Source organism: Labrus bergylta, chromosome 21, assembly GCF_963930695.1.
Source record: "Labrus bergylta chromosome 21, fLabBer1.1, whole genome shotgun sequence".
Classification (NCBI taxonomy): domain Eukaryota; kingdom Metazoa; phylum Chordata; class Actinopteri; order Labriformes; family Labridae; genus Labrus; species Labrus bergylta.
Window position 1 is genome coordinate 22,883,227 of NC_089215.1, and position 27,413 is coordinate 22,910,639.

At 40.8% G+C, this 27,413-nt stretch overlaps 2 protein-coding genes across 2 annotated transcripts; both read left to right on the forward strand.

Moving 5' to 3' along the window:
* Window positions 1–1,038: 1,038 nt before the first annotated feature.
* On the forward strand, window positions 1,039–7,748 carry stub1 (STIP1 homology and U-Box containing protein 1). Its single transcript, XM_020637630.3, has 8 exons — window positions 1,039–1,193; window positions 1,995–2,210; window positions 2,372–2,570; window positions 2,975–3,140; window positions 3,264–3,339; window positions 3,462–3,518; window positions 4,507–4,623; window positions 5,896–7,748. Exons 2-8 carry the CDS (start codon window positions 2,097–2,099, stop codon window positions 6,019–6,021), a joined length of 855 nt encoding a protein of 284 aa, XP_020493286.1. The 5' UTR covers window positions 1,039–1,193; window positions 1,995–2,096; the 3' UTR covers window positions 6,022–7,748.
* Window positions 7,749–8,679: 931 nt separating this feature from the next.
* crp1 (C-reactive protein 1) lies at window positions 8,680–11,170 on the forward strand. Its single transcript, XM_020637607.2, has 3 exons — window positions 8,680–8,814; window positions 9,526–9,604; window positions 9,691–11,170. Exons 1-3 carry the CDS (start codon window positions 8,812–8,814, stop codon window positions 10,299–10,301), a joined length of 693 nt encoding a protein of 230 aa, XP_020493263.1. The 5' UTR covers window positions 8,680–8,811; the 3' UTR covers window positions 10,302–11,170.
* Window positions 11,171–27,413: the final 16,243 nt, after the last annotated feature.

A 27,413-nucleotide genomic window follows, 5' to 3' on the forward strand; every position in this document is an offset into this window, starting at 1 on the left:
TGTTTAGCTTCATTAGTCTGTGTGTGTGGTACTGAACCCCTAAAAGTTGTGACTGGGGTTCTTAAATTGGATAGGTGGGTGTTCTGGGGGGATAAGGGGACCAGAGTGGCTGAGATGGGTAAACACAGCTGGGTGGGTCTGCGTCTCAACGGCCCCCTTCACACATTTATCAGTGTGTTTGCTCAGGGGATGTGCCCTAATCTTCACACGCTGATCTCTGTGCGGAGCCTCCATACAGGCTGGGATGAAAGTGACCCTGGCCACAGTCACAGGCGTGTTAAGTCCTCCATGGCTAAACTTGCATGTTCTTCTCTTTATAAAGGCTGATAAAGGTTATCTGTGGATCTGTCTGTGTGTGGCTGAAGCTCTCTGTGTGTGGGATGTCCCTGATAATATAAACTATAGCCTTGATTATAATCTGACCTCTCTCTGTACATGCCTCCTGCATAAGAACAGATCATTGTCAAGAGCTTACTGGCCCCCAGACACAAATGTGCTCACTAAAATGTTGAACCTACTTCTTTAATTTTACTTATTTATAAGGAGACACAATTTCATGAAATTACCTGTAACTTTATAACATTTCAGTAGGCCTCATGCTTTCTTAATTGAATATAAAACCCTTTTTAAAAAATATGCTGTGTGTTCCGAGTTTTGCAAAAGTTAAAGTAAAGATTTACATAAAAGGGGTTTACATAAAAACTATGATTATGAAGCGCCATCTGCTGGTTATCCTGTTGTATTGTAGTGCTCTCTCCTGTTAAATAGCCTAGGTGTTGGATACGTAAATATTGGGTTGGATGTTGTAAATTAAAGAGCAGTAGGCCAACGGACTGTAATATAATCTATTTAGATATATCCTAATAATTGTAAGGGTTCTTTTAGAAAAGTGCTCACACGGGGGATATTTATAAACTCAGTTTTTAATACTCTCTAGAGGTGTATTTCTTACGTGGGAATTAATATTCTAGCTAAAATGTCGTGTTTGCTTAATTGTGACTGATATTTCTTTTTTTCAGATGAGCAGTAAACGTAAATATCCTTTCAGCTTCCGTCGCCGGCGCGTAGGCATATGACGTCAGCATAACAACAACCTGTCATGACAGCTCGTATGAGAAAAAGAATATCGAGTAAAATTTGATTTATAAATCATACAAAACTGTAAAACTTGGATGCAAGATTCCTTATATACGGTAAGGTTTACATACTACACATCTCAGTATAAATCCTAACTTACAAGGAACTTGGCAAAAAGGGAATAAGCTGTGTAGCAAACAAGCTAACCTAGCATTAGCTAATGTTCTGTTTTATGTGGTGGCTAACCGGCGTTGTAGTGAAGATAAAGGCTAAGAAGACATTTTCAGTCACAAAAAGCAAACGTACAAGCTTAGATTTTCAAATTTTGCTGCTGATTTAGTGACATGTTTGGTGCTAGTGGTTAAAAAAAACTGACTGGGCAGAACCAACAAAAAGCTTTGACTGATCGAAAATACGTAGCCGCTTTCCTAGCTAGCTTAGCTCGCTAACTAGCGAACAGCACCGATCGCTTGAATCCCAAAAACCAAATTTAAAGACAGTGTTCACCCAGTGTCTACATTAGCTGCTGTAGCAAATGTGTTTTAAATGTAAGTAAGACAAACGTATTTTTCAGACATAAAGTTGTTTGTTTACAAAGATTCGTCGTACTGTAGGTATGTAACGTTACAGTTTCACGACAGGGACAGAGTACAATGTTTACTGATGGCTGAGCTGCTCATCTAGGTACCACCGATGTCCGTCACATGAATAGTTAATTCTCTGGCAGTCTAGCCACCTCGCTGTATTTTCGGGATATGTGCAAACTCAGCACATTAAAGGAATTCTTTTGGGGTGACAGGACTCTGCACCTCATCCGCCCAAGACGCGCATTGCAGGTGCATTGCAGTTAGTGCAAGCTGTCAATGGTGACCTAACTTTACATACACCGTCTCTCTGATCCTGTTCGTGAGATCCAGGAGGGACAGGGCATTCTTAAACCTGTCAGCTAGCCAGCCGAAGAGACGGGGAACAGGATAGGGAAGCAGGCCGAGGCGGGCCCCGCGGAGCCGGCGGAGAAGATGGCCGGCAGCCCGGAGAAGAGTTCCACCGCGCAGGAGCTGAAGGAGCAGGGGAACCGACTGTTTCTGTGCCGCAAGTACCAGGAGGCTGCTACATGCTACAGTAAAGCTATTGTGAGTAACTGTCGTTTTAAGAAACAATACCTATAGTGGAATTTCTTAAGCTGGTCTTAAATACGTGAAGATATACTTTTGTCCCTGTAAAAAAGGAGGCTACTTTGCTGTGCAGTAACATCATTGTACACGAGTATTGTCTGGTATTTTCTGTCTTTCAGAACCGTAATCCGTCTGTGGCAGTGTACTACACAAACAGGGCTCTCTGCCATGTGAAGCTGCAGCAGCATGACAAGGCTCTGGCAGATTGTAAGCATGCACTGGAGCTGGACAGCCAGTCAGTAAAGGCCCACTTCTTCTTGGGCCAGTGTCACTTGGAGCTGGAGAACTACGATGAGGCAATAGGCAACCTGCAGAAAGGTCAGAAGAATTGTGAATCTTGTGCAAGCTGGAGAAGTGTGGTAGTGTGTAGAAGCATCTTGCTTTATGTTGCACAATGTTACTCTTGTATTCCCTCATTTATGTTTATTTCTGTTTCAACTCTGTCATTCTCTCTGCTGTCTGTGAATTCAGTGACGAAATGCTGAGCCTAGAATCCTTCATTCAAAATCTTTGTGTCATCCTTATGAAATTTCTGGGGCACTTTTTGAGCACGGCATATATATGCAGCAAGGCATTACATTATGCTTTGATGGGGTTTTAAACACTAGACTAAATGATTGTGGGAAGTTTTATATGTCTAAGTTGTTGCGGTTATCATAATGAAAGAAAACCCTGGAAGACAGTTTAATACGTTTTGCGGTTGTGATGCTTTTCTTCTGCAGCTTATAATCTGGCAAAGGAACAGAGGCTGAACTTCGGAGACGACATCCCCAGCGCCTTGCGCATTGCAAAGAAAAAACGTTGGAATAGTATCGAGGAGAAGCGCATCAACCAGGAGAACGAGTTACACGCCTATCTAACCAAACTGATCCTGGCTGAGAAGGAAAGGTGAGGTTGCTTACTTGTGTAGTAATCTCTTGATGATCTCACTGTAATCAGTCTGTCATGTGGGCATCAATATTATTTTGTCAGAGAGAAGTCATAATTCATCATGACTTTGTATTTATGCAGAGAACAAGAGGAATACAAAGAGAAACAGGACGACAATCAAAATGGAGGCGATGTGGCTAAAATAGCTTCTAAACATGTACGTTAAACAATTGGTTTGTGCTAACTGTGCTGACGTGGTTTTAATTAACACATTTATTTAAAATATACCCAAAATGAATATTGATGAATACGTGCTTATGTCAAATGTGTTCCTCCCAGGACAAGTATCTGATGGACATGGATGAGCTCTTCTCTCAAGTGGATGAGAAAAGAAAAGTGAGTATAAATAATTAACTTATTATTATTGAGCAGCGTGTAAACTTGTTTCCATCCATGCAATCATATCCTATTCCAACCTGCTTCTACTATAGGTTGGACTGGAGTTTATCCCAGCATGCAATGGGCAAAAAGTAGAGACACATCCTGCATAAGATATTTCTCTCATCCATCACATTCACCCACACAAACCCATCTTCACCAACAGTACACACACCTACCTCACACCATCATCTCTGATCGTTGACATGGCAACAAGGGAAACGGACGGAAGCACATTTTCTGATTAGTGTGCAGTTGTGATCACTTATTTATTTCAGATGATTTGAGGTTTTATTAAGCACATGTACATTCATCATCCCTGTGTTGTATTTATCTGCTTTCTGTGATAGTTGTAAGGGCATCTGTGAGAAGGCACTTTTACCAAAAGCTAGACAGACCGTTGTGTGTGCTATTACCAGCCCGAGCTGTTTCTATGGTAACCGCCGGTATTTGTTTGCAAGGGCATGTGGAGATTTATTATTCGTCTGTACTTAGTTGGTCCTCGAGGTGTGTGTGTGTGTGTGTGTGTGTGTGTGTGTGTGTGTGTGTGTGTGTGTGTGTGTGTGTGTGTGTGTGTGTGTGTGTGTGTGTGTGTGTGTGTGTGTGTGTGTGTGTGTGTGTGTGTGTGTGTGTGTGTGTGTGTGTGTGTGTGTGTGTGTGTTACCTAAATTGCAACAATTGGGATATAACATAATGTGTATTGTCAGCCTGACAGCTTTGTTACATTATTCCATCTAAACATTGTAGAAATGATGAGGCTTTAAAGGAAAGACACAGTTATGTGTGTATGATTGGCAAGACACTGTGTCATTAAACTTTCAGGAACCCTGTAAGCCCAGAATTTTTTTTATTTTGTCAGCTAAATTATTGTTCCACTAGACATTTGTTATTTTATATATGCTTTTTAATAGTTTGACTCTATTTGTATCTACTTTTATCCTTTCAGAAGCGAGAGATCCCAGATTACCTGTGTGGGAAGATCAGTTTTGAGCTGATGAGGGAGCCCTGCATCACACCAAGTGGAATCACTTACGATCGCAAGGACATTGAAGAGCACCTACAGGTAAAAGCAGCAGCAGGAGCAGCACTATGCTTCAGTTTAGAGGTTAAATGTTGAGCTAGTTACCTCTGTTATGGTAATACGTTCAGTTCATAAGTTATCACTCTCAGAAAACTATGACCTTCAAACAAGCAAAGGATGAGGACACAGAAGTATGAACGTCTGTGCAGAAACTCGGTGAACGCCACAGTGAAAACAGGAAATGCTGTTCCTGTTAATCTTTCACTTTGCTGCGGCTAAACTTGTTTTAATTCCTCTTGATTATCTCGTACAGTCTTGTACCAAATACAAACCATGCTGTTCCACAAAACTGATCTGTCATTTTCACAACCTTCAGATTCAAAGTCGTTTGTTTGAACAGCATTAAAGCTGAAACTTAATTTACATTCATCCATTTGACAAACTTTTTTGTATAGAGACAAATAACGACCACAAAGATTTGAGTCTTACAAACAGCTGAAGACCAATTTAAAAAATATCCCTGCTATTCAATAGTTAAATGCATCACCTATGATAATGTGGTCTTAATTCCACTCATAGTTACACTCTCACTCTTAGTGAGTTACACATTTTGTAATTTCTAAAACTGTTCCATCAGTATAAACTTTGATCATAAAAATATAGAATGTCAAAATGATGTCTCACCTGAACTCTAGATCTGTATAAATGAAGAGTATTGGAAAGTCTAATATGGGTACAGTCTTTGATCATATTCAAATCTCACTACCATGAATTGCTTCAATATTACTTGTGTGCCAGTATACTATTTGTTTATAGTGTGTAGTTCCTTTGTTACTTTCAGTGTAACCTTGAAAAATACACCTTTCATAAGTTTATGAAATGGTTTAATTGACATATATCACGAGAAGCTAAAACCACAGATGCTAACAGTTAGTGCATCTTCACTACAGAATTCCATTACAGTTATCCTGTCTACGATTTGATATCAAAATGCCTCATCATTGGTTCCATCTTAAATTTTCTATATTACTGCACATGGCTACTTCATAATCATTGAAGACGAGCTGTCATTGATTTCTAAAGCACTTTATATATAATAACAAAGGGAGTTAATATTCATATGTCATCATAAATGTCTTTAAACTGTTCACCAAAATTAAAAAAAGAGAGACTGGAAAATCTACAAGCAACATTGTTATGCAATGATTTATGATGTTCTGTCACTGCATTGATGTTGAATGGTCCATGTTCAGGATGCACAGTAGATTATTTTCAACACCTTCTAACAGTAGCATTTCATCGGCTTCTCTGCAGCGAGTGGGTCACTTTGACCCGGTCACCAGGAGTCCTCTGACCCAGGACCAGCTGATCCCAAACCTGGCCATGAAGGAAGTAATTGATGCCTTTATCCAGGAGAACGGCTGGGTGGAGGACTACTAAAGGGACCCCCCCCGCCTCCCCTCTCTCCGTCATACCCCCTTCAACACAAAGACTGGACAACACAAGACTTTAGAGAACAGATCACCCTCTTGCCTGGATAAGAACTTTACACAGCAGTCAAAGCCACATTAAGGACTACCAGACGAGAGCCATATTTCCCTGTCCGCCTCCTCCTCCCCACATTTTATCTTTGCTGTAAAACTTCTTGCTCCAATCTTCTGAGGCTTGATGTTTCAGGCTTGCTTCTCCCTTTAAAGCCCTCCTTCATTCTGCTCTTTCTCTACGATCACTTCATGTCATTACATCTCTAGTCTTCTAAGCTTGACTCCTTTCTTTAGTCAAAATAAGGGGCCATGTTCTCAGGTCTCACTCCCTCCCTCCCTCCCTCCCTCCCTCTCTCTCTCTCCCTCTCTCTCTCTCTTTCTCTGAGTGCCACAATCCTTTTACAGCATCAGCATTGCACTCCAGTCTTTCACAGAAACCACCGATATTTAAAAAAAGATACGGGGTGGTTTGACTTATTAAGATATTGGCCTTTTATTTGGCATTTACTACAGTATTTCTTGATCTTTTTTTTTTTTCATTCATCCTCCACTTGTTGATGTATATTTGCTGAAGTGGAATCTAAAATGCCAAAAACCTGTTCTCATGAGGTTGACCAGTTTGTATGCAAGTTTTACATCATGATACATGAGGAGTAGTTCTAGAGGATTAGGTCCCTTCTCCCCACCTGACGTCATACTGTAAGGTTTTCAGTAGATTGTTAGGGTTTTTCTTCTTCTTTGCATATCAATCCCAACCCCATTACAGACAATTGAAATGAGTTGAATGTATGAACAATATACTCTTTAGGTTTGACCTGCGGTAATTCAAAATGTGTTTTTTTTTTATCAGGACAATGAACTAAGGTTTTCATGAAAAGCGGCCTTGAACTCTTTACAAAAAAAATGGAATGGAAACAACAGCTGCATATAAATATAAACAAAACAATGACTGCTCACTAAGATGAACTAACAGTTTTCACATTGCTGGATATTAATGGATAGTGTTGAAATGTTTGACTTTTGGTGGATGACATCAATCGCTCTGGTTGATGTGTAAATGGTCTGTGCTGTCTGTCGGTTTCATAAAGAAATGTGTTTGGGCGTTGTGTTTGGCTCGTGCTGTTTGCCTGGAATGACATCAGATCAGATCATCAAGCATGACCTTCAGTTTATTTTCCTTTTTTAGAGGCAAGAAAATGTCTGTTTTTCTTGTTTCCTTTTTGCTGTTAATCTGACACACTTTCTCTCCACCTGTAACAGAATACGATGAGAGCAGCGTACACAAATCAATCCTCCGTTTGAAATGCTGGAAGAGTTACGACCATCGGATCTCATTCATACCTCAATCCAAGCTCATTTTCAGTTCAGCACTATCAGTTTACTTGTTTTCCAGCTGATTGTGCGTCTGTGGTGATTTAGGCCTGTGGGTGTTGTGTGTCGGCGTGCAGGCTCTGTAAATACGTTGCTTGTGTATCTCATATTTTATTTCTTGACAACATAGGTTTCTTGTTTACTGGAGAAATCCTAGAGCTTGACAAACTGTATTAAATGTAGATATGTTGATAACATGAATGCCTGGTTCTGTTTTCATTTGTCCCCATTAAACCGTGACCTTTGACTTTTGTTTGTTGTCATGTTTTTGACATAAGAGTTTATCATTAAAGAGATACCGAGTATGATGAACACTGAACTCCTGCTCATTTCTTACATCTTCTCAGCATTAGGGTTAGCTTAATGTTCACTTTGAGTCTGAAAATAATTAATTAATTTTACTGCTTTCAATTCAGAGAGTAAATGATAAGCCACTTCTTCTGCTAACATTTTTTTTGAATGCATGAAGTTGTACCCTTTAAAGCACAGGTTGATGTTTTTATATCTGCATTCTACTTAGAATTCTGTTTAATTTAAAGAGAGCTTCATCTCTTCATTTCAACAAATATGAAAAAACAAAATTTCCTAAATAAATTGCTCAACAATCAAGGAAACATGCACATCCAAACCCAATAGGGCAGGTGCAGAGTCAAGCAAAAATAAATTACTAGATGAAGAGCGAGTGTGCTCTGAAACATCACCCTGGTGAAATGAATTTCTGGAATATTGAAGCCCTGCAGTGTGTTTTTCTCTTTGCCTGAATATATTGGTCTTATTACAGTAGACATCCACCTTAGGCTGGACGATGAAGCTTAGTGCAGATTTATCCATTTCTCCTGATAAGTAACATCAAATAGTCCCATCTCAAATATTGACATATTTAAGTCTATACTGTCCTACTTAAAAAATAAGACAGAAAAACCTCAATCATCATCTTTTAAAGTATTCATTTTAAAGAGAGAGTCAACAGAAACTGTTGCAGATCAGATATTTATCAGATGGCTAGCATGAACTGAATTTATTTGGAACAAATCTCAAAACTCTAGCACATGGTTTCTGTTATGATTTAGGCAAACTGATCCTTTGTAATGATGTGACAGACACCCAACTACAAAAAAAACCCTGCAGAAACATCTGAGATCTGCTTACCAAAGACTGTTCCAACTCTGTAAGTTTATCATGTGATTGAGACACATACGTTTCTGCATCAGTCACACAATAAAGGCAGCGTCACTCAGAGCCTCACACACCAGGCCTTTTGTCAGAGCGTGCTCCTGAGAAGAGCTGACATCACGGCCTGTGCTAGGAGGGAAGAGGACCGAGGCACGCGGTGTAGACTGAGTTAGCAACACAGAGGAACACTGACAACATCAAGATGGTAAGAACTAACAATGTTTTTGTTTTGTTACATAATTTGTTCTCTTATGTGTCGATTGTGTTCACAGATCATAATATCTGCTTACAGGTGCATGAAGTTTTATTAGAGAAATGTGAAAGTTGGTGAAATGTACAGATTATGTTGTATATGTTCATAACTCTATACAGAAACTATCTATGTCCTCAGAGGAAAATTTGGTTCCTGTAACACTGTTTGAAGATAAAATGCTACATGAGGAGTTATGATGGGGGGCCGCAACAGTGACCCCGTAACTCTCCTGGTAGCTTATAAGCTCCAAACAGTGTTCCAGGGACCCTTTTTTTACTTTGAATAAAGTTTGTGTATTTAGTTCAGAAAATATAACATAGAATTGTATACTTCTCCAACTTTCAAATTTCACCACCAAATCAATCAATCAATCAATCAATCTTTATTTGTATAGCGTCAACTCATAACAAGTGTTATCTGGAGACACTTTACAAAAAGCAGGTAAAAGACCTTACTCATTGTTATGTTACAAAAAGCAGGTAAAAGACCTTACTCATTGTTATGTTACAAAAAGCAGGTAAAAGACCTTACTCATTGTTATGTTACAAAAATCAGGTAAAAGACCTTACTTATTGTTATGTTACAAATCTACACAGTGCACCTTTAATATCAGCTATAATATTGTTTTCTGTTGATAACGGATGTTTTTGTGTGTGTTTGTAGAGAGTCAACAGTGTGAAGCTTGCTGTGGTTGTACTTGGTGTTTTTGGATGGTCTATGACACTCTCTTCTGCCACTCAAGGTATTTTTACAAAACATAACTTGAAAAGGTTTTACTTTTTCTCATTCTTTCTCATTAACTCTACCATCCCCGGTGCATTCCTTTAGTGGGTCTGAGCGACAAAGTCCTGGTCTTCCCTTATGAGACTGACTTCAGCTTCGTGGCCCTGATCCCTCAGAAGGAGATGGGACTGAAGGCCTTCACTCTCTGCATGCGCGTGGCCACCGAGCTCCCAGAGGAGCGACAGATCATCCTGTTCGCCTACCGCACAGCCGACTACGACGAGCTCAACGTGTGGCGCGAGAAGGACGGCCGAGTCTCCTTCTACATGAGCGGTGACGGGACCTTCTTCCACCTGCCACCCCTCACCACCTTCCGCACCAGCCTCTGCCTCACCTGGGAGTCCCGCACCGGCCTCTCTGCCTTCTGGGTTGAAGGTAAACGCAGTACCTACCAGGTGTACAAACCAGGTCACACCATCCGTCCAAAGGGCACCGTCCTCCTGGGGCAGGACCCAGACAAACACCTGGGGGGTTTGGAGGCCGTGCAGAGTTTCGTCGGAGAGGTGACAGATCTGAACATGTGGGACTTAGTGCTCTCTAGGAGCATGATCCAGGCCTGGCACTACGGCCACAAAGTCCCCAAGGGCAACATCTTCGACTGGGCCACCATGGAGTACGAGCTGAGCGGGAATGTGATGGTGGTGGACGATGACTGACTGGAGGTGGAATCTAATGGGAAGAGGGACGAGGCCTTAGAGATCTGTGTTGGACTGATACTCATCTGTGTCATAGTCCTGCTTAGATTTAGTGTTGTTTTATGTTAAACTCCACAGATCTCTTGTTTACTGTTACACCAAGAGAGAGAGAGAAAAAGGTAAAGAAATTTAAAAAAGAATATCTATTTTATTTAAAATGCCCTTCCAACTCTTAAATCAGTTGTTGTACATTTTAACTTCTTGAATATTTTCTCTGATTTTGTTGGGAATAACTGGTAAATACCAGTAAATAATAGAAAGGTTACCAGATGTATCCACTGGGAGGCACTCTAGTTCACATCAAACAGACACTTGAAGCAGTAACATATCTGCATCATTCTAAGGGATTTGGCATCGCTTTGTAAAAGGATGTAATAATAATAATCAATGTTTTATCAAAATCTATGAATCTATGGGATGGAGATCAAGCAGATATAAAAATGGTAAATAAGTAACATAATGTATTCAAGAGCACAGCTTGAGAAGCTTTTTAGAATAGAAGACAATTAAATTAAATTAATTAAATGTTAAAATACAAAATATTGTGGAGTATTTAAGTAACATTTATCACATGTACATAGTACATGTTTGTTTGTCCAATGACACTGAGGATATTTATTCCTCCTGTAGACTTCATGATTTAGCAACACTGACACAACTAGTCATTATCATGATTAATATCCATGGTTGGAAAGTTGCCTTTGGTTACTCACTCATGAATTTTCCATGTTCTGACTGATGTAAAAACGCTTTTGGGTCTGAAATAAAATCATGCCATGATGTGCATCACTAATAATGTTTGTAATTAAAGAGAATATTTCTCCTTTGAACTCTCGCAGATTACTTTTTAAAATCTACTTCTGAGACATTTTAAAGGAGTAAAAGCTTCTTGACATTATTTAAAATGTGGAATTATTCCATTTATTTTATTTAATCCTTTATTTGAAATTTAAATTATTGCACAATTTTGGCCAGAGGAGGAGGTACACCAAACTCACATATTTCACACCAATCATTGATTTTTAGTGATAAAGCAAAAATGAATTATGATCAGAAATCAGATGTAGGGTGAAGGTGAACATGTTCTTTTTTTTTTTTGCATAACAGCAAATATATATATATAAAAAACAAGTTAACAGAATTACTTAAACTGTGAGGAAACCTGAACATTTATTGATCTGTTTTTTGGACTAATACTGCCACCTTAAATGATTTTTAAACTGCTTTGATAAAATGCCTTTTCAATGAGGATCAATTTAAATCTCTAGACTGGAAGGCTTTCCCTTCTTTGAGGCATTTTTTCCTACATTTCTATTTCTCATAAAGACATAAAAATTCCCTTATGTCCCTATCTGCATTTTTTTCTTTTTCTCCCTCTATGATCGTCTTTTTTCCTTTCTTACCAAGTCTTACTATCGTATTTTTAGATTGACACACCTAGATGGTCTTGTTTTAGATATTTATTATCAAGACAAATCCTTGAACTGAATGAAGGTGAAGTTTACTTTCCTTGTCTTGATGAGCAACTTTAATATAATATTTCTGACTTGAATGTGCTTCACAGTGCGCATGTTTCTCAACATTTAAAGGTGGTTAACTTCCTGGATCCACATTTTGAATATAGATTTCAGGTGCTGTTATTACGCACCATCCCTTTGTGCTTGTTCTTCCTAAGGTTTTTTTCTTTTTTTCCCAGAGGAACATTTTTCTTGTCTAAATGAAGGGTCTTAAAGTGTCCTATACAGATCATAATATAGATATATAATATATATGATAATCAGATCATTAGAGAAATGTTTTGTTTGTATTTTTGTATATATATATATATATATATATATATATAAATTAAATTAAATAATATATAAATTGTGATGTTGTGCAAGAGTGTGCAACATGTTCTCTTTTCACATTCTTTAGTTCTGCATCCTATACACCTAGTTCATGAGATAGCTGGATGTGCCAACATCTCCTTTTGATACAGAGGTAAAAGAGAGCAGATTTGACTTGGAGAATTACACATTTCTTGCAGCTCGAGCTCAGATGTTCTAAATCAGACTGAACCTCCTCTCTGCCCTCCTCCTGCCTGACCTCCATGCAGAGATGAGGAGGGAGAAGTTTCCAGCGCACAGCCCGTGTAGGCTTCCTTCAGGGTGGGAAAGTGCTGCATTTGTGTGTGTTTATTCCAAATCAGCCGTTGGCTCTCTTGAGCAGCTAAATAAGGAGAAGGCTGGGACAACGAGTTCTGACTGCGGGTCAGCAGCCAAATGTTCCACCTTCTTGGATGTTGCAATGAATCAATCGCAGTGCCCACTCACTGTGAGGTAACACCTTTGTGGACCATCTGCCCAGGCCTGGCTTCTCTAAGCCCTCTGGTACACACACACAACACACACACACACACACACACACACACACACACACACACACACACACACACACTGTCTGTTATTTCCTTCTTTTTGCATCTTTTTGCATCTCTGCAAAGGGGAACTTATTATTCATGCATGCAAAACCTCCCACTTATAAATCTTTTGATTGGGTGGGTATTTAAGTTTTCTTTGGGTTCTGCCCAAAAAAATATTAACAGAGAACTTTTTTTTTTCTTGTAAATTGAATGTAGATAAAATAATATAAATATAAAATCTTCTCCCTTTCTTTGCAGAGATGCTCTTGTTCACACATGCTCCTGTTTGTGCACCACAAAAAGCTCTGTAGGTATGTAACAGAAGGACTAAATAAGTGTCCTCTTCACAAACTGGATAATCATTCCCTCTGTCTTTCTCTATCGCATGTTTTATCCAGCCGAGCAAACCGTTGCAGGGCTCCTTGTCCCGCTCGCAGACAGGGGCCCCCGCCAGTGTGGGCCTGTGAGATCTGCATATTGGCCTGTGGTGGTTTTGAAGCAGTCTGAGGCATGGCGGCCCCGCTGTGTGTACTGACTGTGTGTCCGTGCGTGTGGAGCTGGTGAGTGTGTTTTCCACGCGAGAGGAGATAGACGGCGTGAGGGAGGCCCCGTGTGAGCCAGGGCGAGGGGGAGACAGAAGGAGGGCCATTCTGGATTCCTTCGAGCAACTCCAAATAGATTTCCAGGCAAAACATATTTGCATACGCTAAGACAGTGCTACAAGCTATCCAAGTGAGCCATGGCATGTGTGCATTGAACAGATGGATAATTTTTTTAAGAGCTTTCTTGCAGAAATTTCAGCCCATTAAGTCAAGATATTGGACATTATTCAAACATGAAGCTCACAAAGAAAAACCAGGATCAACTTGCTCTCGGTTTGGCACTTGATAGATCACAGATTTATCTAAGAATGAAAGAAAACGTGTATGTTTTAACATGGAATAAAGGGATCCATGCATTACCAAATCTGAGAGTGAAAAAAACCCAGCGACTGGACTTGAACACAGCACAGAAACTTAACTGAGCTGCAATCACAGCAAAAAAAATCCACTTTCGAAGTTAACCAAATAAAAAGATTACAGTTTGTTAACTTGTGCTATTTCATGACACTCATTGGTATGCTTTAAGCAATTGCAAAAACTTTAGGATATTTCCTGATCTGAATATTTGTGCTATAATTTTGATGTAGAAATTGTCCTGGGGCAAAAATTGGGGACAAATTGCAATTTCAGAGGGATGTAGTTAACACATCTTGTCATTTCTATAAAAGTTAAGCTTATACCGTCATCAGCTAATATCAGCTAATATCAAATCAATCAATCTGTGTCTTTATAGCTCAGTGTACAAATCTTATACCAAGACTCTTAACAAATAGAGCAGGTCTACACTGTACTCTTTGTTATATTCACTGATGACAAATATAGCTACAACCTGGATGCCACTTTACTCCTTCACTCTCCTGCCCTCCCTCTCTCTCTCTCTCTCTCTCTCTCTCTCAGAGCTTGTAATGTGCCAGTATGCTCGCTCGTCCTCCCCCTCTGGGCTGTATGAAAAATTCACCAGGCTGTCCCATTAGAGTCAGTCTGAATCAGGGCGCAGGCGTTATAATGGCCACACACACCACAGTTTTTATCAATCCACACATAGCAACGCAAATGTTGTGTTTACCAAACAAACAAAAAAATCACAGCAGATGCCATTTTCTTTTTTTGCTGCAGGTCAGGTCAAGTACACACTGCACATACAGATGCACGTTGAGAAGCAGCAGCAGTCCTGTAGTGTTCAAAACAGATGGACTTTACCCTTTTCAGTGCGGGTTTTCACACTGATGGTGCGAGACCTGACCTTTACTGTGTGTGAAGGTGAGGGCAGTTGGCTCGTTACAGTGCGACAACACCTGCAGGCAGAACGGCCGACACTGTACCGTCTACCTCTGAGAAACCTGCACAGGAAGACTGGTCCATAAAAACAGTGAGGGCCAACAGAACTTGGGTGGGTGGGGGGAGGGGATTCAGTGTTTAGTGTGACTGTGTCCAAAAGATGAAGGTTCAACTGTAATTTGACCCTTAAGCTGAAATTCTAAACAAAAAACATTACATATAGAAAGTCAGGTTTTTTTTATACTCATTTGGAGTCCCAGTTTGTAAAAGAAGATGATGTTGATTTCTGTGATCCTGCAGGAGTTTTTCACATTTTCCCTTCAGTACAGTATGAATGTTGTGAAGGCATAACGGGGGGACGAAGTGATGCGTCCTCTGTGCTGCCTTCGTAGGTAGTAACAGAGGCGTAACAAGAATAAGAGTGGTGGGCCAGCACTGTGTGTGTGTGTGTGTGTGTGTGTGTGTGTGTGTGTGTGTGTGTGTGTGTGTGTGTACGATGATGTGTGAAGCTCCCACTGTGTCCTGCTCACCCGAGCTTCTGCAATGTCGTACGCAATGTAAATTCACAGACTGGGACATTGCGGAAACAATATAAATGTGGAATCGACGCCGTAGCATAGGCCGAAGGTAAATGTGGCCCTATACCAAAGCGGAAGCCCACCTACATAGCCCGTCGGGCCGTCCTCAAAAATGAAATTACGCAAGCCCTGTAATTTCAAGAGGGAGAGTTTTTCTGAGTGACGATCCGCCGCCAGCACCAATTGGCCACGTGGCCTCGGGTGCGGGGATCTCAACCGGTAATGATGGTCTACATTTTCCTGAATCTAAAACATCGGGAAACAGAGTCTAATTAAGACGAGAAGATAAATAAATGTTCTTTGTATCATGAACGTTACTTTGTTAAACGTAGGCTAATATAGTAGCCTGAGCTAACAATGCTGACCAGTTGAACATTCTGTCCACTCCTTCCATGTTTCCTCTCTCTTTTTTTTTTGCAATAACTACAGAATAATCAAATTCTGCCCAATATTTATCTTCTCCAACTCCAACTCATACATGCTCCATTAGTCGCCATGGTTTCCTGAACACAAGCAGCAGAGAATGGGTCTGGACCAGAATGGGGCTGGACCAGAAAGTGGCGATACAACTAGAACAGATATACTGTAAGTTTCAAAAGCTACACAGAGACTCCAACACATAAGTATGTAGCTCTCACAATGGCCTACAGGCAGAGCAGAGCTTCATTACGGCGCTGTGGCAGAATTAAACAAAGAAAGAGCTAAGGAGAAAAAAAAGTTTATAGTGTCTTCAGTTTGACTGAGCAACTTTAGATTTTTACATAAAAAAAGTGAATAAATACAAATACATGTTTCTTTGTGTATTAGTAATGATGAGGGAGGAATAATATTTATGGCCTTCTGAGTAAAAATTGTTTATTAAGAAAGTTAAAAAGGTCTTTGTGACATTTGAACACTGTATGTATTTGAAATAAAAAAAATGGTTTGGTTGGACAATAGGCTACTCATATGACTAAAATATACAATGTTTGAGCCAGCGTTTTTTTTAGGTTCAATCCCACTACCAACTAAAAGTCAGACAACTTTTGTCTCTGCTGCTTTCATTTTGAAAATCTTTTAGAATAAACTTGGACTGCAATAAAAATAAAAACCCTAGGCTTGACTGTTACGTTATGTAATTTAAAATATTGTAATCCATTCTGAAATTAGAGTTGCTATGAACTAAGAGTTGCTGGTTTCAGGCTGTGAAATTTTAAAATATTTTAAAACATATTTTTTACGTTTTTCCACGCAAAACAAAATAATGAATTTAATTTGTAACTTTCTTTTTTTTTCATAATGCTCTTCTTCTGTTTTTAAAATAATTTAAAATCATTATTGGATTTGTATCCCCCCCTGTGGAAGCCTTTTCATCTTGATGTGATGTCTTTTTATGTAGTTTTATTTAATTATTTCTTAAAGTGACACGGTCCATGTTATATTCATGACAGTAACACTGTGAGCAGGGCCTCAGCAGCCTGTCATACCAGTTAGAGGGATGATTGTCCGACAAAAGAGGGAGCCATTCTGAAGAGAAGTGAAGATGTTGTCCTGACACTAAAGTATTGTGAACAAAAAATAAACTGAAACAAAACAAAAATCAATCCAGATGTCTTCACATCCATCTTGGTGCCCGCATGCCGGATCTAAGCAGTAAAAGAAAGTAAAAGAGCAAGGGGCTCTGTGGTTGAGTGCGTTGTGGCTTTTAGCAGTGAATTCCCCTCCGTCGCCTCTGGGCTGGCCTCTGCTGTGAACATATGAACCGTGCCACAGCGTGTGGTGCTGCGAGACGCTCCATGGCCTCCTGATTAAATATTACAGGCCTCTAAATGGATGGAGATTAGCCTCTGTGGGAATGTTAGGGCTTAATTTACCCCCCGGCCATGTGTGTGTGTGTGTGTGTGTGTGTGTGTGTGTGTGTGTGTGTGTGTGTGTGTGTGTGTGTGTGTGTGTGCGCTTGCGTATGCGTGTGTGTGTGTGTGTGTGTGCGCTTGCGTATGCGTGTGTGTGTGTGTGTGTGCAGTTAAGAAAGTGAAGGAGAGGTTGTTGAACATGGTCTTCAGTGTAAATGGATGCATGTTTCAGCAGTAGAGAGGATGTGCTGTGGTTTCATGGAGTGAAGGTTCCTGCAGCAGCTTCACAGGATGTTTTGTTGAGCCCATCAAAGTCAAGATTTATAAAATTTCAGCTTCTGAAGTTTCACTTTTAGCATTTTAAGTTTGAAAAAAAGAGTTTAAAATTATGAAAACGAGTTATTCTGTTCACCACAAACTCTATTTCTCTACAAATCTACAAACTCATTGAAATCATTGAGTCCGTTAACTGTTATTAAAGGAACAGCCTTTATATTAAGGATGGGGGGACAGGGGGCCCAGAAGTGAGCAAGAATACAGTCACCAACTTTCCCATGTTACCTGTGTTATATGTACTATAAGAAAGATGAATAAATGCATACATGGATCTGTACATATGTGCATACATGTTTTGCAGGCAACTGTTTGTTTTGTATTTTGCTGTTTTTCAGTATATCTGAAGCGTATACTTTTAAAATACATTTGAATAATTTTCAGTAAAAATGTTACATAGATTAATAAAAATATTAATAACTGGTCCCCAAACACATAAAAGAACAATAAATCAAACATACAAATGTTAATTAATTAAGTATTTTGCTATTAATAAAAATGATTATATTAGGAAAGGGAATTTTAAGCTTTTAAAGTGAAAGATGTATGGTTATATAAAGGTTGCATTGTGGAGCATGTTTTCTGTTTCCAACATTTATAATTAAGATGAATTAAGTCTTGATATGTGTCATTTGCAGTTCAGGCCTCCCATAACCACATTCAGTGGAAATCTTTCCACTTTGTCCATAACTGTTTATCGATGAAATCAAATGACAGGAATGAGTGACTGTCATTTAAACAGCAGGCTGTTTTCTGTGTTCTGTTATGCCATCTCGACATCTGTTCTGAATTATTGATCACTTGGTTTTGTAGTTCACCTCGTTTAAAATGCTTTTAAGGACGTGAGTGCGTGTTTTGAGGTCTTTGCATGAAAACCCGGAACTTTATTATTTATAAACACACATAACCTTCATTGAACGAGGGATTTTCTTTTTTAATCATCTGCGATACACTCTCACCTTCACCTTCACTGAGCATGGCTGCAGTCTGATAAACATGTGTCTTCTTCTGCAGAAATGTGCATCAGATGTATCACTGCAAGGCCTGCGTACTGTTCGTTTTCCTCTCTTACCGGACAAACACATCCATCAAACACACGCCACATATGTGTACAGCATCCTTAGACAATGACAAGTACACCCACACACAGAAACTCAGCACCCTCTCACACACGCACACACACACACACACACACACACACACACACACACACACACACACACACACACACACACACACACACACACACACACACACACACACACACACACACACACACACACACACAACCACTCTGCGCCACTGGGCAGGGACTAGCCTGAAAGATTGAAAGCAATTAAAACTATCATCTGCAGTGGCTCTGGGCAGGCCTGTGGCTGCGAGGGGGGAGCTGCCACTGTGCATCAGCCTCTCAGTCTCAGCAACGCGCAGCGACATGAGAGGGAGAGTCGCAGCCCGCACTTAACACACACACACACACACACACACACACACACACACACACACACACACACACACACACACACACACACACACACACACACACACACACACACACACACACACAAAGAGGCCCCGACACACATGTAAGCTCGCACAGGGCTTTGTCATACAACTAAACAACACTAAACCACACTCCTTCACCTGCTTCAATGTTTCTGTGTCTTCTTCTAAAGCTGAGCACATGATGAAGCTCATATCTGAAGTATCAGTGTGCAGCGACTGAGTTAGGCTGTTGTTGGCTAATATTTACATTTCAACATAATCTGGGTGAATACTCTATTCTGATTGGCTAAAGAGTGTCAATTAATTCCTGACAACTGTATACCTGTGATGTAGTTTTGGTTGAACTTTCTGTATACCATTCTTTATTATTTCATTGATCACATATCAGTCTATATCTAAAATTATCATATGCAAAAGAGATGCAATCAAAGCCACCATAAAATATGATTAGGATGATTACTAGGTTTTTAAAAAACCAAAGAATAGCAGTAAGAACCCCTGCACACCAGAGAATGCTGCCTGACACACACACAGTAAACACACTGCCCCCAGATAGAACTGATACTATTGATCATATAGACTAAGTGATCATCTCACATCCCATTCACTATGTAACTCACTATAGACGATGGTCCACAGTGAACATGACATATATGACCTGTTATGTGTTCCAGAAAATGTTGGTGTTGATTTTGGGAAAAAGGACATTTGTTAGCTAGTAGACATTAGCTAGTTAGTGTTGTTGGTTTACATACTGTTAGTCAACTTAACACAGTCTTATTGACTCTGAATCTCTTTCTCAGCAGCACTTTACTGTCATCCACATTGTTCTGCTACACAACAAACACCACACTTCCTTGTTACTCATCACATGTCCCGTTGTTAGCCAATCAGAGGTCAGGATGATTAAACTCAAGACATACACAGAGGTAGATTCAATATAATTTGGTCAGTTACTAGGTGCTACTGCAAACATTAAAACATGTAAATATATCGATATTAACTTCATAAACTCAAATATGTAAACAGTTCACTAAATGTTAACTTATTTTTAACTTAAATACATGAATTAACTCAAATATATGAATTTACTTCACTTTTAAATCTTACACTAGCATGCCTGCATACGGTTAACTTTCTACATCATGAGACGAAGAGGTGCGTGAGCTAAGTCTATTTCTTGTTGCCCATTAGGTTTAGGCCTGAAAAAATCAGGTAATAGTCAGAGCCTCAGGAAAAAACAAATTCATCTTATTTAGCTTAATTTTGAATGCAAAAGGATAGAAACAAAAATTATGGTCTTTTTCTTTTTTTGGAATTTGTTAGGTGACTACAGTCTGAGCAGCACACCCCTCTCCAAAGTGATCATTATCAGTAATTCATGGATGCAATGTTGTCCATTAATTCCTGATAAAGCACTCCTCATTGGGCATTATCCCTCACTTAAAGTAAGAACATTGTATGGATTCATAATGCACCTGCCTGCAGCACAAGTGGCCAATGTGTCTCCAGAGAAGAAGTCACACAAACAGGGTGGAGGGAACATGTGGACAAGATGCCTTCAGTGCCCCAATAAATGTTTGTATTTTCTACGTTCATGTGTTACATGAAAAGTCTGGAGAGCCTCGGATACAATCCAGAGCGAAGAGGAAATGTTGTTCCAGAAAATGCTTCATTGTACAGACACACACACCTGCACACACACGTCCCCTCCATGTGATCTCATTAAATGTAAAGTACTGTAACTCCAAGCTGTTTGGGACAAACTTGGAGCAGTTTACCTGCGTTCAGATCCCTGGGAATGGTGGCTGTCTGCTTCTGTCTTCACCGACCCTTAACAAGTCTCCTCAGGACAACCACGCGACCATTATCAACTACTGTTACTTTTCCCCTCTCTCTCTCTCTCTCTCTCTCTCTGTCCTCTCAATCCGATCAGCTCTCCACCTGTCACTCTCACTTAGTGTCGACATTAGCACCGGTGTTTTCCTCATCCTGGTTCTCTTCACCCCTCCCCCCCACCGTCTCCCCTTGGTGCGTTTGAATACATATCTCCGATATTCAGCCCCTACTTAATTTGACAGGCCCCTGTTTTGTCAGTCTGACAGGCCCATAGCGAGACACTAATAGGCCACAGAGACCACCAGCAAAGGCACCAGCCAGGGAGGCCCCCGCGGTGCCAGTCCCCATCACACTCCACGTCTCTCCAGGCCATGCAGGCAAGATCGAGGGGGTCAGGGGTGGCCATGCTGTCACACCAAGGCCACGGCAGACTGGACCAGGCCTCAGTACTGACACCCGTCACTGCTTCACGCACGCACGCACGCACGCACGCACGCACGCACGCACGCACGCACAAAAGAGAGCGAAAAGAGCAGCCAGTTGGGGTATCGAGGGATCTAATGACTGCGCCTGCCACTCACAGCCATGACTGCAGTCGTCACAGAGATGGAATGAACTCCACGCTGTTTGTTTGATGGTGCACCGTGGTGGAGCAACTGGAGACAGAGGAAGCTTATCAATGTTTGTGTGTTTTCCTTTAGGCTGCCTGTCTGACTGTAGGTGACCTGCTAAACTCTGATCATAATTGGAGTTGGAAGGAGGTAACCCTAAATTTGAGAGTGTAGTGTGTGTTCTTCTTTTCTTTTGAAAAGAGGTGAGGGGTGGAGACTGACAGTGAGCGCTCGTCGCCCTGTAAATGGTAAATGGACTTGAGCTTATAAAGCGCTTTTCTAGTCTTCTGACTACTCAAAGGGCTTTTACACTGCAGGTCACACCTACACATTCACACACTGATGGTAGTGAGCACTATGTAGTATCATCCATCAGAAGTAACTAATCCATTCATACACCACCACTGAAGCAGCAGGAGCAGGCCGTCAACCAACGATCTTGAGGAGCCTAAGAGAGCTCAAGAGCTCTCAGGAAAGTAGGTGGTTAGTAACTGATATTTACAGATAGATACATGCAGTAATATGATGTACTGTATATGCACAGAGAGAGAGAGAGCGAGAGAGAGAGAGAGGAGCTCAAGGTGCCAGTTTCCCCGGTAGTCTAAGCCTATAGCAGCATAGCTAAGAGCTGGTCATGTTGCCCAGCTGGGGATTGAGCCCTCAACCTTCCGGTCGTCGTCGACTCTACCAACTGAGCCACAGCCGCCCCACACTGTAGTTTTTTTTGGTGTGTCCGGTTTTGTCGCTACCCGTCGGCCCCCATCTGCCTTTTTTCGGCCGATTCCACATGTTGAATCGGCGTTGGTGCGGTTGGTGAGAGGAATCACTATGATTGGAGGTTCGGAGGTTTCATTTAACTCCAGCTCTCGACACATGTTTGGGAAAGCCCCTTGAGCATGCCACTGTAGTATCCATGCTTTTGTTGTGCCCTGAAAAAGGATAAAATTAATAAATGGACTCAAGACACGATGCTTCCTCTGTCAGCATCATGCAGAATGAGGCATCGCAGCTGAGAGCTTCCCCTTCCAGCCTCGGCAGGCATAACTAATCAATCACATGCATTATCGCTTGATAGACATTACAGGTAGATCACAGATTCATAACTCTTGGCAGACCTATCTGTATATTTCAAAGATTTTAAACAAAAAACTTGTTTTTAAAGTGTTTTGAATCCTTCAGACTGACTCTGTTTTAACACTGATATCTTTTACAAATTATTAACCTTAAATGAACTTCTACAATTGTTTTATGACATTTTTTACAAGAATTCAATGTTTTATGTCACTAAAATCATATTTATTTTTCCATGAATTTATTTATAACTTATCAGTTATTTCAAATAAATTACACCTATCACACGTTCACCCATTAGTGCGGTTTCTCCTCATTTGTCTCCTCCACCTCTTCTTTTTCCACTAAAAGACCAAGGGCTGACAACGCCAGCGCCATTTTCTACTTTTTATCAGACATTATTCTCCATTAGACGTAGCTTATCTATAATACGAGTGGTGACCGACAGCGGTGTGAAAATGGTCCTCTTGTATCATAACAACGGACTACCACCCCCTGCTGGCATGGAGAGTTATTTCCTCTCACGAGCAGAACGTCCGTGGTGGTTGGCCGTCGGCTGTAGTCTTTGCAGTGTGTTCAAGTGCAACTTGCAACAAGACAAAGGCGTTGTGAGACCACAGTTGCCTTCGTCACCACTAGTTCTTTGCCGCCTGCTTGGTGTGTCAGGGTCTTTAAACAAGAGGCTAGAGGAGGGAAAGTACTTAAATAACTTTTATATAGATTGCCATGACAATTGAACAGACATTTATGGAGCCCAGAAAATGCACCCCATTGATGCCACAATTTTTAGTTTTTAGTGAAATATCTCAACAGCTACTGGAAGCATCACCATGATATTAGTTGCATGCCTCTTTTCCCAGGCCATTAGTTTTCACTTTTTTGTGCAATATCTTCATGGTGATAGTTGGTGTTATCATGTAACTCTCCATTATCTGTTTTTATTTGTATTTATGCTATGTACATCTTCCTGTTTGTCGGCTTGTTTGTTTCAATTAAAAAATGATTGATTAGTTGAGGGATTGGCAGAAACATTTTTCACAGCCACTCATCTCAGAAGATTTATTTTATTTACATTTATGTACCTATACAAGCCTTTAATTCTTGTTTAATTAAATGTAAATAAATAAATAAAATAGAGTTTCAGGACTCAGGAGATGTTTTAACTTTTATCATCATAGTGCTGATGTCACATAGCGCTGTCTGCAGACAGGGAGACAGAGTCTTCTAAACATACTTTAATAATTGGGAATAAAATGTGGTCAAAAGCAATTTGCAAAAACTTTAAATGATCACTTAAACATCCATAATATCTGAAAAATGTCCATCTGTTGAAGAAGATAACGTGATATAATCCCTAAATGCACTTTAGGAATTGATTTCTAAACTACTGTCAGAACTCATTCTGTTCACATTGAGTATATCATTCAGAACAAACCCTAATTATTTGATTTATAACATTTTTAATCACAATTTTCAGACAATTTGATTTCAGACTTCCTGTAGGCTTTTATAACAGTGTGAAGAGAAAAGTCAAACTGCCAGTTTGTGCTGTGTCGTATTTGATTTGGACTCTTTAACAGGTGCTGTGACAGAGAGAGATCCAGGGGACATACAGACTAGGATGAGAGCCTGTTGGGGGGACTCCGGGGGTCTTTCATTTAGTGAATTATTAAGGTTTACTAATACTTCATAAATCTCCTCTTTGTCCTGTCCATTACCAGCCTGTCACATCCTCTCGCCGCTCCTCCACTGACTCGCTGGCTTCATCTTAATGACAGAAGTTAAACTGTGTTCTAGAGGAGATGGAGGATGGGGGGGGGGGGGGGGGGGGGGGAGAGAGAGAGAGGAGAGGTGGGGGACAACAGCACTCTGCAAGTAGGCCCCAGGGCTGGAAGGCTTGGTGAGGGTGTGTGTCAGTTCAGATTGTGTGTGTGTGTGTGTGTGTGTGTGTGTGTGTGTGTGTGTGTGTGTGTGTTGCTACCCCTGCTTGTGTGTGTGTGTGTTCTCTCTTGTCAAAAATTAAACGAATATGTGAATTTGAAGACGATGAGTGAGTGACTGGATCAAAAACAGGAAGTCAATGGTTATCAGTCTGTGCTTTCTCATTAACTCCCCACGTATCTCCACCACCAGCTCACTGCTTAACCATCTCTCCATCTCCCAAAACAGCAAACCTTGCCTCAGTGCGTGCCTGGCGGACTCTCTCCGCGGTCTCGACAGCCGAGCTGGTCGTTGCCCCGAGCGCTGAGGAGCTGTCGCCTCTCGTTAGTGTCGCTGCAGCGACCCGGAGTCCTGCCTGCCTGCTCCTTGATTAGAGAGTGAGGTGGATAGTGTGTGAGTGTGTGTGTGTGTTTAGTCAAGTAGGAGAGGGAGGGGGGTCATAGTCGACTTCCCTCCTGCCCGCAGAGCTGCTTTTAAAGATCAGTGATTTGGTCAATTGGCCTGGCAACTCCAATCCCACGGAAGGTCATTGATGACTCAATGGACCAGCTAGCGAGGCAGGCTGTCGTGTCACTATGTGTGTGTCCGCTTCTGTGTGTGTGTGTGTGTGTGTGGCAGCTACCAAACCCCTGAAAATCAATGAGGGCAAAATCTATAAAGATATGATCGGGATGTCAGAAATTCCACAAGATCATCCAGGATTGTTCAGAATTGAAATCTAATTTGAATTACTGCAACATTAGATCAGGTCAATTTCATGGATTGTGTTAGATTTCACAAACAGATATGTTTACATAACAAAGGATATTTATAGGTGGCTTTCATTAAATTCTATGTGTTGTTAAGGTTTTTTTAGTGGTCTCTTTGCTGTTTACAGTTTGTATACTTCAATTTTATTTTATTTTATTTCTGCTGTATCCTTGGAAAATTCTGATTCAGTGTTTCATTATCCTGTGAAGCATTATCAACTATGTTTGAATCAATGGTGGGATACATGGTGCAGTGTCATAAATACAAATCATGTGAGAGGAATGCCTCTGGTTTGATTCCGATCGCAAACCTTATTTACTGTCTGTATCTGTCCCGTTGCCCTGTGCAAAAGACAAATGGTTCTATAAAAGTCAAGTTGAACTTTGACTATTCACAGTCAGAGATGTGGTCGATAGACTGAAATAAGGTGAATAAAACACTAAACCTTGTGTTTCAGTCATATAGCCTAGGTTTAGCAGAAGATATACGAAAATAGTTACTCAGTCCAAACAATTCTTGTGGTTCTATCTTATTCTGCTACCTCAGACTTTGATGAATGGTGGATGTTGTCTGACCTTGTGAAAAACTTTGGACGGCCAACCGTCTGCCTGTCTGCTGCTGGATGGTCAGGTCACTGAGTCGCTACACCCCAAGGGAGCCATAAATACTGTGTGTGATTTCACTTCCTGGATGCCCTGCCCTGGGCACAGCTGTCCATCTCTGGGAAATTTCTCTGCCCAAAGGGAGGACTGACTGGCTCCATGGACCTTGTACACAAGCTGCCCATCTGTGACCGTCTTTCATTCACCCCCTGGAAAACTCAAGCAGACAACTTGTTTCACTTTTAATCAAACTGTAATCATTTTTACGAATAACCACCAAAAATAGAAAATTTGGATCCAGCAGTGTGCGGAGCGTAGGCACCGTGGATAAGCCTCTGCAGTGACACTGCTGAATATTTGAACAGCTCATTTCACTTTAAAAATCACCTAATCAGCTAAGTTGACCTTGTGACATAAAAACTTTGACTAACAAATTGTATTTATAAATGCAAAATAATGGAATTTCAAACTGTAAAAATGCAAATTTAGCAATTAAATGCGCTAAAAAATGACAGACCCTTTACAAAAGAGCAGGTAAAAACCTTACTCTTTGTTATATTGGAAGAACCATACTGACACTCATTATCCCCTGTCTTGCACTCTAGCCCAACTCGCATGTTCAAGTTTTACTTATTTAGAACCCCAAGATAGTCTTTCTAAATGTGTATTCTCTGACTTTTCCTTTGGTTTGAGCTTCAGATTGTCTAATACTTTGGTTTATAACCAGATACCTGCACCACAAACACCAGGCTCAGCTTTAGTTTGTATATTGCTTGGTAGCAAATGTAAGTGTGCCAATACAGAAATTGTGAGAAACTATATGTGTGATACTGTTAGCATGATGGTATGTTGACATTAGCATTTAGCTGAAAGCATTAATGTACAGTGTACAGCCTCCCAGATCTGCTTCCACATCACGACTTCTCATTACATTCAATGCATGCAATTATGGTCTGGTTATGTGTCTGTGTTTATAAATCCGAAGTGATGGGCTTTGATAAAATACATTTCATCACCAATCTACTGTGTATCACAGCTCCTAATTGTTGGATGTGAGAAGAAGGAATCTGCAAGCAGCAGTGAAAATACACGAGAACGACAGCCAGTGAGAGGGAAACAAGACTTCCCTCTAGCTATGGCTTCCTGACTTGTTTATTTGCTAACTGGGTGGAGGGGAGGGGGGTTGGGTTGGGAGAGGGTGAACATATGGTTTGCTAAAACATGGACTTGTAGTTCGGAGGCCGAGGCACCCTAAGGGATGGAGCTGACGGGCTTTGGTCCCTGTCTCCCTCAATTCCTCCCGCTTGGACAGCCAGAGCAGAACAGCCGTCCTCCCAGAGTTCGCAGCACAGAGCAGCATCTCTCTCTCTCTCTCTCTCTGCTGCTACCCACACCCCCACACCCATCCTTGGTCAAACCTAGAGATGGTGAAGAAGGGGGAAGGTGTGGCTCAGGGGAGATCATTGGGGGCTGCAGCTGGGAAACTGACTGACACCATCCACTTGTCCTTGGTCCCCAGAGTGTGTTGAGTCCTGTTGCTGAGGGAATAAAAACTCCCATCCCTGCAAGATGAAGTGCTGGTACTACAGTCCCAACACATATGGACATTTGCACCATTCAGATTGTGGGCATGTTTGTAAAGTAACAGATACCCTCTTCTCTGAGAATTTATCAGAATGCAGAAGACATCATTGGTTCAGTCAGACATCTAAAACACTGTACTGTT

Coding starts and splice junctions, on each gene's coding strand:
- stub1 (XM_020637630.3), top strand. CDS start 2,097: ATGGCCGGCAGCCCGGAGAAGAGTTCCACCGCGCAGGAGCTGAAGGAG. Junction 3,340..3,461: donor CTAAAATAGCTTCTAAACAT/GTACGTTAAACA, acceptor TGTTCCTCCCAG/GACAAGTATCTGATGGACAT. Junction 3,519..4,506: donor AAGTGGATGAGAAAAGAAAA/GTGAGTATAAAT, acceptor TTATCCTTTCAG/AAGCGAGAGATCCCAGATTA.
- crp1 (XM_020637607.2), top strand. Junction 9,605..9,690: donor ACTCTCTTCTGCCACTCAAG/GTATTTTTACAA, acceptor GCATTCCTTTAG/TGGGTCTGAGCGACAAAGTC.